The 17,690-nt window shown below is 35.3% G+C and overlaps 1 protein-coding gene across 1 annotated transcript in view; it reads right to left on the bottom strand.

Moving 5' to 3' along the window:
• Positions 1-10,321, bottom strand: part of LOC124391318 (transmembrane channel-like protein 3) — a 30,107-nt gene extending 19,786 nt beyond the window's left edge. The window contains exons 1-8 of the mRNA XM_046857820.1: positions 10,099-10,321; positions 9,081-9,227; positions 7,159-7,234; positions 3,910-3,991; positions 3,594-3,700; positions 2,613-2,711; positions 2,367-2,509; positions 1,961-2,108 (exon numbers count right to left, since the gene is read on the bottom strand). Coding sequence (XP_046713776.1) covers positions 1,961-2,108; positions 2,367-2,509; positions 2,613-2,711; positions 3,594-3,700; positions 3,910-3,991; positions 7,159-7,234; positions 9,081-9,227; positions 10,099-10,229 — 933 coding nt within the window. The 5' untranslated portion in view covers positions 10,230-10,321. The remainder of the gene's footprint in view (positions 1-1,960; positions 2,109-2,366; positions 2,510-2,612; positions 2,712-3,593; positions 3,701-3,909; positions 3,992-7,158; positions 7,235-9,080; positions 9,228-10,098) is intronic.
• Positions 10,322-17,690: the final 7,369 nt, after the last annotated feature.

Here is a 17,690-nt window from a genome sequence, read left to right as displayed (position 1 = left end):
GTAACACCTCCTCAAGAGGGTGTCTACTTCTTGTTCCATGACCAGGACTCTTTCAGTCCAAATATATTAGCATATAGTGACATTTTAGGACTGAAAAGGTGTGCCGAATATAGCTTAGCCCAAGACCTGTACACCTCGGTGTGCAGGTCTGAGAAAAAGGGCAGACCCTGTTGTGGATGCAGTGATGCGTGTTGCAGAAAGTGCTAGTCGAGCTTACTGGACAGGCTAGCTTTCTGCTGATTTGCCAGTCAATCTATTTCATGCTTGGCTACGGCACGCTTCAGAGGAAGAGAAGCGAAGCTGAACGCTCTCATCACAAAGGGAAGAAACCGCCAAAAGGCGTACTTCCAAACCTTGCGACAGAACGCTGGAACCTGCAGGTGAGGACAAGCGCATCTCCAGACCTTTGCCAGGTCTATTTGCGAGCACTTCAGCGAAAGCAGGGCCAGAACCAAGAGGAGTGGGGGCACGCTCCTAAAATAGTGCTCTTTGGGAGCGGCACGTTCGCATCGACATGCCAGCGCAATTTGTGCAGTCGATTCCCTCGAGAACCGACCTAGCATGCTCTGCTCCGAGACAAGCGACACACCCCAATAATATAGCAGGGGCAGGGAGGAACACATGGACGAAAGCAATGCTTGATCTTCTTAGTCACTTTTTTTTTCTTTTTTTTCTTTTTTAAATTTACCACTTAGCATAAAGACAAACACACACAGAATGCTTCCTGAACAAACAGAAGCTAGCGCTGATTTTACTCTACATGCTTTTTATAGCTTCCTGGACGTGACATCATCCCACTGCTTTCCATTGGACTGATTACACGTGATTCAGAGCGTGGACAACAGGGAATCATTCCCAAAGCTTTGTTGACGCAGCTCGAATTCCTGAAGAGGAACTAGTGTTCTAGTAAGTTTTGGGTGGTTCCATATTCCTTTTTTATTTATGTTGTCTTATGTGGTCTTGGAGGAACGTTGTTTCACTTCACTGTGTACTGCACTGTATATGGTCGGAATGACAATAAAAGCCTTCCTGACTTGATAAAAAAATGTTTTAGATTAATTAACATTTAAATCTATAATCTCTATAATCTGCAATGACTTGTCGTTGCACAGGTGTTTTGGATGCTCGAATAATAACTGACATTCAGGAAGTCCTGCACACATCCCCACAGCGCAGACAAGTAATTTTTTAATGCTTATTGATTTCTCTGCTTGAAAGATTGCCCTAATTTTCTGTCAGTGCTAACGGAAAATGTGTCAAGTTGATTTTGCTAGAGCCAAGTGTCAGGTTAACATAAGTTAATTGTATTTATTAGGGATGACACTGAAACCTTTGTGCCAAGAACAGTCAAAAATGGCATTTCAGTGCAAAATTGAACACCTTATAATAAACAAGTAAGTAAGTAAAATTGTAGTGCTACTTAGAAAGTGATTAGAATGCTGCTTGCTCATATGTGCTGGTCAGCACAAACATGTTTATATAGGCAAGCCCATTACCATTACCTTATGCAAGGTCTGACTACAGCTTTGTCAACTGTTATGTCTATTTCTGCCTTTTTTTAATCTGTCAATTATTACTTACTTGAGAAATTAATTTTACCAAAATTGACAGGCACATTGGCCACATCCTCTTCAAAGGAACTACTTCTAAATGATAAAATTACCACTAATAATAATGAAAAGAGCTTAAATTCTGGTTGTTTTCAAGCCTTTGACATTTGTGTACTGTGAAAAAGAGGCCTTTGTGGTTATATTATAATAATAATTATTGATATCTGTGTACCCCTTTATACCGACATTCAGTAGCACCGGCAGGCTCTCCATATAGAAATGATCACTGATATGAGAGAACATAAAATTCCATGCTAGATTATGCTGTAATAAAAGAAGCTCAGTGGATCATTGGGAACCCAATCATGCAGATCAGGATGTCTGTGTCATGGGTTATGACATACACTCACCCTGATGTTATTGACTATTGCTGCTCCTTTGCTTTCAGCAGCTTCAGGATTGCCGATCAAGTAGTCCCAGGCACAGAAGATACGCCAGCAGAATGTGTAGTTCTCGCTGGAAGCACTGGAGAGACTCAATCGTGAGTTTTTCGCCATTCTGGTGATAAAAAAAATACATTCATCCAAGTAAAAATTCTGGTATAATATCAAAATAATATGGAATCATTTCAAGTGTGGCATGGTTGACTAAAAAACTGCAAATTTGTATTTTTATATTCACAATTAGCACTATATTTTAAGCAACATTACACTATTATGTGATTATTTATTATTTTAATCTAATCCACGGCACCTTACCGGGTTTTATCCATTCTTTATAATTAAACCTGTTTTTAAGCAAGTCTGTAATGATTACTTTCTTAAAAGAGTGAAGAAACTGTACGCAAAAACAGCCATCCCAACAAGAAAGTAGGCCAGTGGTAGGCGGTATCCAGCTCTTCCAATTTTACGCACATTTCCATAATAGCCATAGAATAGCACAGAATACTGCAGGTAGCCCTAAAAATGCAGAACAAAAGTAATCACAAAGTAGTCCATCATAGAATATTGCATTTACAACAATCCAGACAAACTACAAAAGGTAAATTTGTAAAGTTCTTGCCCCAAGTGACCAGATGGTGTCAAGGTCCTGAGCTGAGGCTATTTGGTCCTTTGGGATGGTTTTGCTGCGTGTCGTGCCAAAAGGAGCACCGGCTAGGAGCTAATGGAGAGACCACATATAATGAGGGAATGGGAGGGGGGAATAAAAAAATGAGTGATGGAAGCTGATACTTGAGCAGAGAAATTGCTTTGTCCGTGTGTCAGGGAGCAATATAAATCTGGCCTCTTTTTACTGACAAAACATTGCAATGAGACATGTGAGGTCATATTAAGGGCCAAGTGCATAAAGGAAGCATCTAATTTGAAGTCACATCTAAAACTGTCTGCTATACTGGTGCTTTTTGTAAGGAAAAGGATTTGCAGATTAGTAAAATTTTGTGAATACAATATATAGACAACAGTTTGTGGACACCTGAATGTAAGATTCTTAGGTGTTCTTTTAAACATCATATTTGCTCCAATTGCTGATATAATAACCTCTATTTTTGTGAGAAGATGTTCCATTAGATTTTGGAGTGTGTCTGTGGAGATTTGTTCTTATTTAGCAGCAAGGGTGGTGTTAGTGTTAGCATGACAATGCACAGGGGCATTGTCATGCTACCACATTCAAAGACATCCTATAAAATTGTGTGCCTCTAAGTTATTGGTAACAGTTTGAGGAAGAACCACAAATGGCTGGAAAATCAGGTGTCCAAAACTTTTTTCCATATAGTGTATATACACACTTACATTGTATGCACCTTATATTGTATACATCTTGTCACTTTTTATTATCAGAATTTACTCTATATTTAACTTGCAAACACACTTTCACTTTACTTAGTTGCATTAAATATATTATATCATATTAAAGGAGTTTCTACTTTAAATGTATTCTTTCAAACATCAGACATACATTGTGTCACATTCTTAGATGTACACACTCTTTATGCTTGGGCATTACACAGTTAGGAGTGATAGCGTTATGCTGAAACAAACAAACCTCAGGAAGAACAATAAAGGCTCCAGTCATAATTGTGAGGACGATGTTAATCCCAAATAGCCATCGTAGAAAAATAAAATATGAGGCCACACCAGATCCAAAGTGACCTGCACACAGAATGAAATAGGTATGATGTTAAATATGATTGAGTTCAGAGAATCTTTTATCTTGAGATGTTTACGTCCTAATAAAATATTCTAATAGATTGAAACAAGCATTTCTGCTGACCACATCTAACCCAGGAGGAAAGAGGCAATGTAATTCCAAAATTTTTTATTCCAAAATGTATGTTAAAACATGGCTAAAAAATTCTTACTTTCAATCTTTTTAATTCTCATTTCCCATGGGATGAATAAAACCAGGATGTTATAGAGAACTCTTGAAATCTTCTTTAACAGCTGCAAAATGTCACAAGCAAACATACGGTTAGTTCATCTCCCTATGAGCTCAGACATTTTTGCAGTCTGTGTGTCTGTTGTGTACTGGACCTAGCAAAACAGTTTTGCTAACAGTAGTAGCATGTGCTAATAAAATACCATGAAATAAATGTTTACATATAATTTGATTTGAGTGATATTAGAATCTGAATCATTAATAATTGCACATTTTAAAACTCTAATAAACAAGTAACAGGAATGCAGAGAAAGGGGAAAAAATATGTTTTAAAAAGGGCTTTGCAGATTTTCACAGAAATTAACAAAATCTTAGATAGCGAGACATCTGGCAATTTTATTTATATTTTTGCGAGGCTGTTTTCCATGAAGAAGTTGTCGAGCATGGCAGAAATGTGTCTGTATAACAATTTTAACAAAATGTTTTAGGTTAAACAATGCATAGGCCAGGTGATAAATATTGCTATAAAAACCCTCATTTACCATCACATTCTCATCGGCTGCTTTGCAATTTATTATTAAGAAAAAGGGACATTCTAGAGATTCCATATTGTAGATCTAATACCTCAGAGAAACATAGAGAACGTAGATTTGTATGATTAACTCTTTCTGTCCAAGATCACAATATTGACAGTATGTTGTATAGAATTTATTCTGCACATAAACAATATCGTTTATGTCTATGTTTGTAGTTTTTGGTACTTAAATATTTACTTATTAATACTTTTTCTGTTCTTTTCTTTATCATTATCATTCTTTTTTCTCTTTCTTTTGCAGTGTATGTATCACAAAAAGAGAAATATAAATATATCACAAAAAAAATACATTGCATAAATAGTACACTCAAAAGTTTGATCAAAACTTTGCAATGTCCTTGTCTTTGAAAATGCTGGGAAATATTTTTATCAGTTGAAATAATGAGCAAATGTCTGCTATACAATGTGAAGCTTTAATATCTCTTATTGCCCTTTTATGATTTGAATCATAAAACAAGTCAGAATGTAAGAATTAAACGTACCTTTTAAAAAAAGCAATATATCACAGAGTGGAGCTCAAAGAAACTAATCTAAGGGTATTCTTGTTATTACATGTTTAACAGTTAGATGTCTCTATTGTCCTTTGAACACAAATGAAATGTACATCCCTGTGAATAGGGAGGATGGAATACATAACATATACATTTTTTGTTTCTTTATCTATTTATTTTGGATATATCATATCAAACAAAATTTAAATAAAATGATGGGTATGTGTTCAAACCATACCTCTTAAAATAAAGCATTAAAGTTTGTGCAGCTTTTTTTGATCAAATGAATCACCAAACGGAGCAAAATGTTTGCTGACTATGTCTTATATGATTAAAACCTAATTACTGGTAATAATTTATAATTTATTCTTTTTTTGGTTGCAGTCCTCTTAAAAAAAAATAAGTCAGGTTTTACAGAGAACTCAGACAGCCTTAAGACACGGTATTTTTACTCCCAAAATACACACTCTCATGGGTTTTCTGTCTCTGGATTACCATGTACACTGGCCAAGCATAGCATTGACATTATAACATTATGACCAGTGACTGAATAACACTGATTATCTCTTCACCATGGCACCTGTTAGTGGGTGGGATATATAAGGCGGCAAGTGAACATTTAGAAGCAGGAAAAATGGGCAAGCGTAAGGATTTGAGTGAGTTTGACAAGGGTTACATTTTGATACAACTGGGTCAGAGCATCTACAAAAAGGCCGTTGTGGTGTGTCTGCAGTGGTCAGTATCTATCAAAAGTGCCCAAAAAAAGGAACAGTAGTAAACAGGGTCAAGGGCAGCCAAGACTCGTTGATGCACATGGGGGCTGTCCTGTGTGGCCCGATCCAAAAGACAAGCTCCTGTAGCTAAAATTGCCAAAGAAGGTAATATTGTTAATGGTCAATGGATCAGGACTGTTTTTTGTGGTATATGTTGTTTGCTGATTGCCTGATTTTATATAGTGATTTTTATAGTATTATAGTATAGTGCTTTTTGTCTTAACACAGCATTACACAGATAATGCATAAATCTATAATACTGTATGATAGTGACATGGGACAAGCAAAATGGAACAGTTTCGAAATAAACATGCAATTTTTCTGTTTCCGGTGTTCAACTAAGCCATTTCCATAATTAGCCATTCGTCATCAGATCCACTTGCTAAAAAGTCAATTAATTTTAATGCCGCTCGGGCAGCCTTGCTGAATGCCACTGGAGCATTTTAATTAAATCGAGCCGTGACAACAAATTGTAAATCTGAAACAGCATCGGGGGAGACTAAGGGAACGAGAGAGCAGGACGGAAAGAGAAACAGTTAGGGAAAAATGGAGCAGGACCTTTACATAGACACCCCATAACAAACAAAACAAAAATTTCTATTTTACCATACCCTCAATGATTTCACCCAAAGTGACTTCTAATTGTGGCATAATCCATGAGCACTTAAGCGTTTGAGTGTCTTACATTAACTTTTCCAGTCACATAAGTTAGAAGGACTAAGCACTAAAAGTTCATCTGAACTGTTATGTCTAATTATTCATTTTCATTTTAAACATCTGCCGTGATGGTTTATTATTTAACGCTACATTAAATGCTTCTTTGAGTTAAATTGAAGCTGAGGTAGGATCACCTGCAGCGCTGCCATTTACAAAATTGAAGTCATTTTGTTTTCTATTTATTAATTTTTTTTTTTCAAATACATGTTACTCAAATACTCCTCACAGACAGTAATGCAACCTCAGGCTTGACACACTCATCCTGCAGAAGAAATGTACAAAGAAATGCAACTTTCCAACTTAGTTCACACTTAGTCATGTCCTAGAAATCATCATTTTTAATTTGCAGCCCTACCTCAGTTAATTGGTTTGTTGTTCATCTTGTTTATCTAATGATGTGCAGCCCAAAACCAAAACCCCCCCCCAAAAAATCAGACCTGCAGTGCCCTAAAACTTGTGACTTCTGGGCATAATTCGAAAACCAAACATAACTTGGCTGATAAGTATAAAATGTGTAGAATTCTTTTAGGTAAAAGGTCCACCCTTGTCTGTATAAAATGAAGTGTAAACGTGCAGTTTCAGGTCAATAGAAAAAATTGGCTTTAAATCTTATCTCATATGTTATACATTTAACAAATTTGAGAAAGAACACATACGTCTGCCCCTGCAGCCTGGTATCCACGTGTCCGAGTCAGCCTACCTTCATACTTTAATACAATCTCTCTGGCCTGCCTGAAACACACACACACGCACACACACACACACACACACACACACACACACACACACACACACACACACATGCATATAGTCAAGATCAGCAGTCTGGCCCATAACACATTATTCCTCCCTGTGATCGTAGCAGTGATTTACTGCTGTGCTCGGCTCTGATGAAGCCATTAATACAGAGCTTTAATGCTTCACAGGACATTTCACTGCTGTAGGCATTCCTTTAGGATATGAAGCAGGATTTTAGATGGGTTTTCCCCTGAATAGAGGTTTTACAGACTAAAACCTGTAAAAACCTCATCTTGGCTCTCAGTTCTAACAGATAACATCAATGTACTACACAACCACACAATCTGGTCTGGGAGATTTTTTGCAAAAAATATGACAGGGTCAAAGCCAAAAATTGTTAATCGAGATTTTTATAGCTTTGTGGATTTTTTTAAGTGTATGTGTGACCGATGTGGTGCACAAAAACCCCCTGTTTTCATACAGACAGCTATGAACTCGTCATCCCGAAGATTGCAGCGTAAGCTTGCTGGTAGGGAGCGTTACGAATTACTGCTGGCTCAGAATATTATGGACCTTGAAAGAAAATAAAGCCTCAGATACCTTATCTGGAAAATTTACAAAGCGGCATCGAGCACCGCTGAGGGCAAAATTATCATAACGGTGAATACATGGGTGACACTAAATCATTTATGAGTTGGATTTAACAATGTCGCTGAATACCTTAATTTTTTTTTTAGCACGCCTGTGTACGTGTATATGAGTTGTGTGTTTTCTAAAGTACAGTAAGTGTCCCTGGCCTTTGTGTGACCCCAATCAGTCAAATCCAGTTAAGCATAGGATGATGTCTAATACTAAAGATGTGACCTCGGTAAAAGAAGAAAGCCAGAGATAATGGAATAATCATGAAATTTTGATTGTTTTCCAGGCACCATGTAATAAATAAGACTAGAGCTCTCATGAGCAAAGTGTTAATTGTTATTTACCTTGCGGTACATTTCCTTTCCATTAGCATCAGTTCAGCAGCACATAAAAGCACTCATGACTTCACATGTTATATATTAAGGAGCCTTCTTGCCATTATGTTGTAAATGTTGTAAATGTTATTTTTTAAGTAATAGATTGTGAATCATTTATCCTGCAAGTGTAATATAATTTTAATTACCCAACATTTGTTATAGTGTCAATATGGTCTGATTATAGTATAAAAAGGAATTGTGACCTTATTATATACGTTATTAGCAAATAAAACCAGACCAGCTTGTAAAACATTGTACATTACAAAAACATGCTTATTCTATGTTATTATATAAATAATAAAAATGCATAGCTTTAAATATAAGGAACACACACATGCACACACAATTATCTAAATGAGCAACACCTTCCATTTAAAACAATATAAAATCTACTGGGCTAATCAGGGTCTCTGGTTTGATCCTAAACTCAGGGTACTGTACTGTATGTTAATGCGATTTTTCTTTTTGGTTACTTCTAAAAAATGCTAGATTGTCTATGCTAGATTGAGTGGCTATGTGTATTTTTTGTGTGTTTTTTTTGTGTTTGCTCTGCGATGGATTGAGATCCCAACCAGTGTTTTCTTGTCTCTAGCTTAGTGTCCCTTAAGGATTTACGATGACTCTGTATAGAAAATGTTAAATTGTGTATATAAAGCAGATTGATTTAAATGCTCAGATTTAACTCTCCATTATAAAACATACTGTATATTTCAGCAACTAATAAATTATTAAGTAACTACACTGAAACGAATAGGAAAAGGTATGTAGTCACGTGTGAAGTACAGATATTTTTGGTATTCAAGAGGTTAAATCAGGAGTCTTACTTTAAGACTTTGAGCTTGCGTCTCATTGGCCAGGGCCGTGTTCGGATGTTGGCGATGATTTCCTTCTGGTACTGAATATTCTGGAACATTTCCTCAGGATCGTTACTGTCCACCCGCTCTGCATCCTTGTCTTCATCATCAGAGGAACTGCTAGACAATGCTTTGCATCAGAACTTTAATCCAACAGGGTGGAATTAATTCAAAATCAATGTATTTCTTGTGTACCGTCTTTTAAAGTAGACAGATAGGCTCTAACCGAAGAGAAGTCACATAGACATTGTAGCTTATAAGATTATATAAATAATCACCATACTATAAGACACATTTTTAAATGGTATTCTATAAACTTTTCGGAATAACAGCAAACATTTATTAATGGAGGATTTTAGGACGTGTCATAAAATACCAATGAAGAGAAACATTAAGTGCTCAAGTGATATATATATATATATATATATATATATATATATATATATATATATATATATATACACACACATATATATATTATATGAATTTAGAAATTACTACAACTACCATTAATATACTACAATAGTATTAATAATTACTACAATAGTATAATTAATATACTAAATTACTGAATTTATACATTGTTACTAAATCTGAAATTTCCCCACTGTGGGACGAATAAAGGTATATCCTATCTTATTTTTGGAATTTTATATCTATACAACATGATATCTCAATCTGTTTAAATGCAAAGCAACAAACTGAAATGTAAATATCAAATTATACCTATAGTATAACAGTAAATCTAAGTATACTGTACACGTGTTGTAATTAACTATAATTAAAGCAAAAGTGCACAAAAAAGTTACTTCAGTCTGAGCACTACCGATAAGGATACTGTAAATTATTTATCACAATGAATAATCAGAAGCAAGTACCATCAATGCAAAAAAAGTGAAATTAAATCATTGTACTGTTAGTGAGTAAGATCAACCCAGATAAGGGACATTTTTTTTCTAATTTCTCAAAAGTAAAAATTCAGACTTACACTGGATTGTCCTGGTAAGGTTTGTAGATTTTCCTGGAGCTCTTTCTCACACTCTTGTGCCGTTTGGAAGATGTCAGTGGTTGGGTCAGTGATGTTGTTTCTCTCACCAAACTCATGGCTCTTAGGGTCATGAGTGTGGGTTTTTGGCTAAAAGTCTTTCAATGTGTGCGTTGCCTATCTAAATGTGTGTGAGTGTGGAACATCTGTTCAGTGCAGGTGCAACCTGTCTGATTGGATCCAGCACTGAATGGATGCTCTGAGCTCCTCGCTGGGTTTAACCTCACACAGCTGCTCCAATCACAGCCTGCTCAAGCTCTTAAAGGGCCAGGATTGTTCTAGTTCACTTCAATGCAAGATGCATGCATAGTTTACAAAATTTACTTACATTATATTAACAATTAATAAAATTTTAATGTCATTCTCTATAAAAGCAATTGGGTGAAATATAAGCCATGAAAGATTTTAACTAGTGGCATATCTTTTTTTTTTAAACTCCGATCAATTCATTGAAAAAAAAATCTTGTGAATTTGTGGATTTTGGCATAGAATGTGTGTTTTTATTAACTCAAGCCGAAATGTCTATCTTAATTTTTTATAAAGTATAGTATTTTTATAAAGTAAAGTGGGGCTGTTACTCCACAGGTGAGATAAATCTCCTTTTGTTGGCACACAACACAATTCAATCCAACTAATAACTGCTTCCTTACTCTTGTCCATATATGATGTTCTGTCCTCGCCCATTGGTACTTCCATTATATGCTGAGTGAAATGTTCATCTGAATGCTCAATCGTTGGCGGGAAATTGCATCATGCTATATGACCTCCCATAAGATTTGCTGTCATGTCAGAAATTTATTTTCACTGACACCTCAGAGAAATGCATTGGTTTGGAACACTATACCCTCACACCCTGTGCAATTCAATTTTCCAATCGTAATCAGCAAAGGGGAAATCAGCAGCTTGTAATTAATTGGATGTACACAAATAAGTAGGTACAAGGATTATATAGCATCAGTAATAGCTTTATATGACGTATACAATTTATACAACAAATCTGTTGAATTCATGAATCAGATTGGCCACATGGTATTGATTAATTTTCTTTAACACAACATGGTTAATAGTGCTGGCTATGATTCAAATAGTCGGTTTCTCCTTATACTTTCAGATAATCTTATTTTTTGTAATAACTAAATTACTAATGGACTTAAAAGACACTGAAAGTCCTTTAAACCATCTAAGAAGAATATTTAAGTTAAAAAAAGCATTTTGTTTTGTAAGAAATAAAAATAAATGATATGCTGATAGCCTACTCAATGCTTCCTTTTTTCTCAAGCATATTTTGCTAATTTGGCCTTTTGCCAAAAATTCACAGCTAACTCTTTAACACATTGTTGTGTTCTCTCCTGTTGCGTCAAAGGATCACTTTCAGTGTTCCCTATTGTATATGTGATTTGAATTTTAAGCAGGCACACATGGTTTAATATGATTGGTCTACATAAATGGACCAGAGGGTGCACTGAAACAAATAACAGATATTACCATGGATATTGTACAAAGAAGTGAAAGTTAATACCTCCCTTTTGGAAAAGAAAACCCAAGCGCTCGGGTAATATGGTAATCTGCCATATGTGGTGCTTTCAGTGTGCTCTCCTATTAAATAAAGACGAGGATTCACAAAGCAAAATTTTACAAAAATGACATGAGATCAGAAGTGCTAGGAGACTTTCAGACAAACATGTTGACTTGATAGTTGGAGAAATTAATCAAAAAGCTTTGAGCAATCATTCTTGATCACTGGAATATGCACTGTATAATTAAAATGTCCATATAATAGTTTATGAATTAGTGTTCCTGCGGGCTGTAAAGGAACTTCATAAAAATGTATGCACAAATTTAATGAGGAGCCTGGAGGTGGAAAATTAGGTTTACAAAATTCCGTTTATATGTCCAGAACAGTTTTTCTGACCTTCCTTTTTTAATGTAGTTGGTTTTTAATTATCTTCTCTTGCAGTTGTTGAGCTTTATGAAGTCAAAAGTTTCTTGAATTTATCAATTTTGATGACAGGGTGTTGTTACGTGATATGACAGAACCCCAAATGTCTGCAATTAATGATAATGAGAATTGCACTGGCTTTTACTCCAGTCATGTGTTAAAATACAGTAGTTCATTACTTGTGATGCATTGTAGATGTTTCTTAGCATAGAGAAAGCTTGGTTTCCTTACAATTTAAGTAAATGATGGCTTTCCTTATTCTGTTACAGAATCAGAATTGGAATCAGAAAAGGTTTTTTAGTACACACACACACACACTCACACACACACACACACACACACACACACACACACACACACACACACACACACACACACAAAGAAAAAGAAAAAAGCGGTTCTGGGTACAACATAAAAGAAGAAAGCAATGTAAATGTAAAAAAGAAATGCAGAAAGTTCAGACCTTATATAAAGATATGTGCAAGTAAAAAGTAGTCTAGCACTTAATCACAAGGTGGCAAATTGTGTTGCATTTTTTTTTTCCCACTTTTTTCCTCATTATCTGTGTATTAAATACTGTATATACCAAATTTCAGTGGATTTACAACACTGTGCACAAGGTAGGTACATATCTTAAAGAGATGGGGAGAGAGAGAGAGAGAGAGAGAGAGAGAGAGCGAGAGAGAGAGAGAGAGAGAGAGAGAGAGAAACAAATAGAGGGGGTTGGGGGTTAATTAAAGGCCCACATATGCTCATATAATAATCCAAGTTTCTTCCTAGTTCTAGCAATGAGATACATAACTCTTAAGACTCTTAATATTACCTTAGTGATTACATTTCAAAGGAAAGTAATTTAATGTGAAAGTATGTTTATTTATGTCCTGTCATACTTAAAAATTTATAGACAAGGCAAGATTTATTTGGAGAAGAAAACACAGGTGGAAGCAGGTGAATGTATGTGCAGAATGTCTTTATTATTTGGGTCTTAATAGAATACATAACACTCATCCAAAAAATACATGGCACCAAAAAAACATTCCAAAACTCCAAATGAATGGAGAAAAGTAAAGCAGAACAATGGAATGTAGAGAACTAGGACAGTGATATGATTGCACACAAAATGACTATAAAGGTAAGAAGAGCAACACAGTGTAAAAGAAAAAAAGCCCCCCTCCACACACACACACACACACACACACACACACACACACACACACACACACACAAAACATAGAAATGTAATATAAAACACCAGATTAATCTTAAACATAGACTTGATCCTAATTTAATTATATAAATTAATAAAAGCATTATGTTTTAAATCTGGCAATTAATCTATTGGGAAAACACTAACAGGAATGACCCCACAAGTGTAAGTGGCATTTACTGACAATCTAAAAATGGCCGCTAAATTATACCTTTTATCATATCAGATTTGCATCTATTGGACCATTTTGTTGTTTCACCTATGATCTAGTATCCCTTGATGTCCTAAAGACATCTCAGATTTCAGGTCACAGTGGAGAATCTAATTTAATAAAAAAATAGAAAAATAAAGAAAATCAATCAAGCCTGTGTCATACAATGGGTCAATATGCAGTGATATTAGACTAAAGGCTTTCAAAGGTATTTTTCAGTCTAATGCGCTTTTTGTGGATAGTAAGCAGCACTGTGGCCTCCATGAACAACCCAGAATCATTCTTCACAGCTAACAGGTATTAAAGACACATTAAGTAGATGCAATTGTATTGAATGCTATTTAAATTTTTAATTAATATTTATAAATGTCTAGTATTTAACAATTTCTACAAAATGTTAAAATATGTGGAACTGTAGCACATTTCATTAGAGAAATTGTTTTTGCTTAGTGGTTAAGGCTCTGTGATACTGACCAGAAGGTTGGAGGTTCAAGCCCAAGTACTGTTGGGCCCTTGGTTAATGTGGCCCTTAATCCTCTCTGCTCCAGATTTGCTGTATCATGGCTGACTGTGTGATCTGAAACCAGCTTCCTTACAAGTTATATGATATGCGGAAAAAAAGTTACACTGTGCTGTAATGTACATATCAGATAAAAGCCTCTTTCTTATTCGTTACTTTACATTTAGTAGGTCGTGGAGGTCTATCCCAAAACACGGCCAACTTAGGACAGGAACACACCCCTGAAAGGGGTCACCAGTCCATGCACACACATTTACACACTTTTACACCTACAGACAATTCAGAGTATCTAACCCTCTAGCTACATGTTTCTTGGGAGGTTTGATGTAACCAGAGAACACAGAATAAACACACAAAAAAATAGGACAAAAAACAAAACTCTGTAGAGATCAGAAACAAGCTGGCAGACCCCAGAGCTTTAAAGCTACAGTGATACTGTCAGCATAACTGTCACTCAAACAGATTTAAAAAAATAACAAAATTAATTATGTAGTAACGATTTTTATGCAAAATGCTTCCTCGTCTGATGTGAAAATTACGTAGACTAATCTTCAAACTAGTGCTGACACATCTTGTAAGTTTTTTAAGCTATTACACAAGAATGTTATTGTAGCTACCGAGGACACAACTACACCTGCAGCCCATTCATTTTAATCTAAACTTTGACATATTTACTAACTCAATTAGTCCACACTCAGCATTACCTTCAAACATGCACATATTTGACCTTAGTGGGTTCAATAAACAATAAAGATTAGGCCAAAGTGACTTACAATTAAGCTGAGCAGTTAAAGGCAGAGCCTTGCTCAAGGGCCTAGCAGTGATTCTTGTGTGGTGTGGGCATTTGAATTCATAGTGTTTAAACCTTTACCATTGAGCTATTACAACATTCATGCATTCATTCCTTTTCTTAAATTAAATTCTAATGCATTATTATTACATAATTACATTAATATTATACATACATTATACAATCAGAGCTGCTCCCAGTAAACATTCATCATAATACACACTGTTATTATGTATTTAACTGTACCATAATAACAATAACAATGTTTTGTGCAATAACTGTGCAGTAACACCAATTTGCACCATGCAATATTACCTATGTGTTCTATTTTTGAAAGTGTAACTACTTTATTGGTGGTCTCTTTTTCTTTTTCTTTTGTATTTATACACTGTGATGTATAAACTTGTATTATGTCTCTACTTTTTATATATTTGCACATTTCTTTTTTTTTGCTGCTGTAACACAAAAATTGCCCCACTGTCTATCTATCTAATAGCATGTAAGGAATATGAATTTAACTTATTATTATGCCTTGCTTTAAGTGGCATAATAAAAAGTGTGCAATATATTGTCTGAATTTTTAATGGTCAACCAGAAAAATGAAAACATCTTTAAAGGCTAGCACAATGCAAAATGAATAGTCAAACAATAATAGTTATCTATACATACAGTCAAATAAATAATTAGAATGCTTAATCCTTAATGATCTTACAATTTGTATGTATGTATTTGTATATGTATAATGCATTTTTTAAATCAGAGATCAAAGAGGCCCCAAAGTCACACCTAATGATCCTTTCGGTTCCTGTTAGTGTTGCAGTAGAGAATATCATCATAATCTTTATGGTTACTCTGGGAGCCCCCACTCAAGAGTGGAGATCAGAGCCTGTGCTATAACTCTGAGACACAATCAAGCCGAGCCAAATTGAATCACAAAGCTGTGAAAGACCCAGTGGCCGGGCACCAGGCGATTGTACACCCGTCTGTAAATCCAATAGCATGGTTTTATCTCCATTGCCATAAAGTGGATTCGCACTTCGCTAAAGGACAAGACAAAGACATTAAAGCATCTGAATATAAGCAGAATGGGCGTGGGTTTTACTCCATATCCAGAGCTATTAGAAAGGGATCTAGAGAGATTTCTAAAGTAACCCTGAACCAAGGCACATGAAAACATTTGTTATGTCAAGGAGTCCACTGAGCTATGTTATACAATGGTGAAGAATGCTTCTCAAAATTAACCTTTCAAAGTAAAGTCAATGTATCCTTTTTTTAATAAATCCCAAAAACAACAAAGCAGGTGAGTGTAGCTTTGGTAATTTTAGCCATTAACTCCAATTATTCCCCTCACCATCTGCAGCCTTAACTAAAGGAAAGATACCCTAGAACCTCAATCTAGAAGGTATGGAAGTTAGGGCATTAGTAAAGAATGCAGAGGCTTTGGACCTTGGAATAGATGGTCATTAGTTCAAAACCCAGCACCACTAAAATACCACTGTTGGGTTCTTGAGCAAGGCTCATAACCCCTAACTGCTCAGTTGTAAGTTGCTCTGGATAAGGGTATTAAAATGCCATAAATGTAAATGCAAAGTAATAAACCAGTACCACAAAATGGGTAAAGGAAAGAACATGATCATCAGAAATTCTGTCTGTTTAATTTATAATAATGCATAGATTTAATTATAACACTCGTGAAAATGCATTTCCCTGTATCTTTGTGTTGACATGAGGCAAATGTGTAAAGAAAACCTTTATTTTTTTTAAATAATTGTGGTCATAGTTTAGAAAATGGGATTTGTTTGAACTGAGTGGGAAAGGTTTTTTCGATCTAGATGCATGGGCAAATTAAAGTTTGTGCCAGCATTCCGAAAATACCAACATAAGCCCATTTTACTATATACAGAATTGTTTCATTTTATTATTTAAGCATACAGCATACACTAAAGCCTATTTTGTTGTTTGTGATAGACATCTTGATGTAAAAAAAGTTTGGTCGAAATGTTAAAAAATAAACCATAAACGTCCATGACTGCCAACAACTAAAACGTATTAAGATGTCAAACAGGCTCAGAGTCTCTAAACTGGACAAGACAGAATTATAAAACAAGCATGGCCAAATGCAACACAGCACATTTAAGAAACTGCAACCCAGTTCCACATTCCAGCATCCACAAAAATCAGTGCATGAGCCCTCAGCAGAAAGAGTCACAGCATCAGAATAAAACTACTTAACCGCCTGGCAGTGAGTTGATTTGCAGCCAAATTAATGCTAAATGGGCAGCAAAGAAACAGATCATTACATCTTGATGACACTGGTATAGGAATAAACTCCAAGAAGTTTTTCTTTTAGTATTTTAATTCTGAAGAACAAAGTGAAGACTTCGCTATTCTAGATTTGATGGTACCTATTATTACATGTTCTGCAATCACATGGCGACTTCTTGTAGGTTCATGTGTAGGATCTGCATGATGCTTATTTTCATGGTAGCAATACAGTGCCACAGAAAAGAAATGCTTTTAAGATTTGCAGATCAAAGTTCTTTTTATGTAATTTCAGTTCAAAGTCAAAGTAATTTGCCATGAGTTTTTCAAAATGCATGTTGTGAAAAGATAAATGGGGTCTTTATGACTAAAAACATGATTCTGTGTACCTAATTTAATCTGATTTAAGTCTGAGGGGAAATTATCTAATTTCCTTTTGAAATTTGATTCAAGCAGTTAAAAATTTGATCATTTGTGAGTGATTTGCTCCTGTGCTCACGAACCATTACTTTATAGGGTGGGTGACATTTGCATGAAAATGCCCCCAATGCAGCTTTCCAAATTTCATGGTTCATTTTCATTGCATTTTAATTATTCATTTGGCAG

Source organism: Silurus meridionalis, chromosome 9 (assembly GCF_014805685.1).
Source record: "Silurus meridionalis isolate SWU-2019-XX chromosome 9, ASM1480568v1, whole genome shotgun sequence".
NCBI classification, from domain to species: domain Eukaryota; kingdom Metazoa; phylum Chordata; class Actinopteri; order Siluriformes; family Siluridae; genus Silurus; species Silurus meridionalis.
This window is presented reverse-complemented; position numbering and strand designations above follow the sequence as displayed.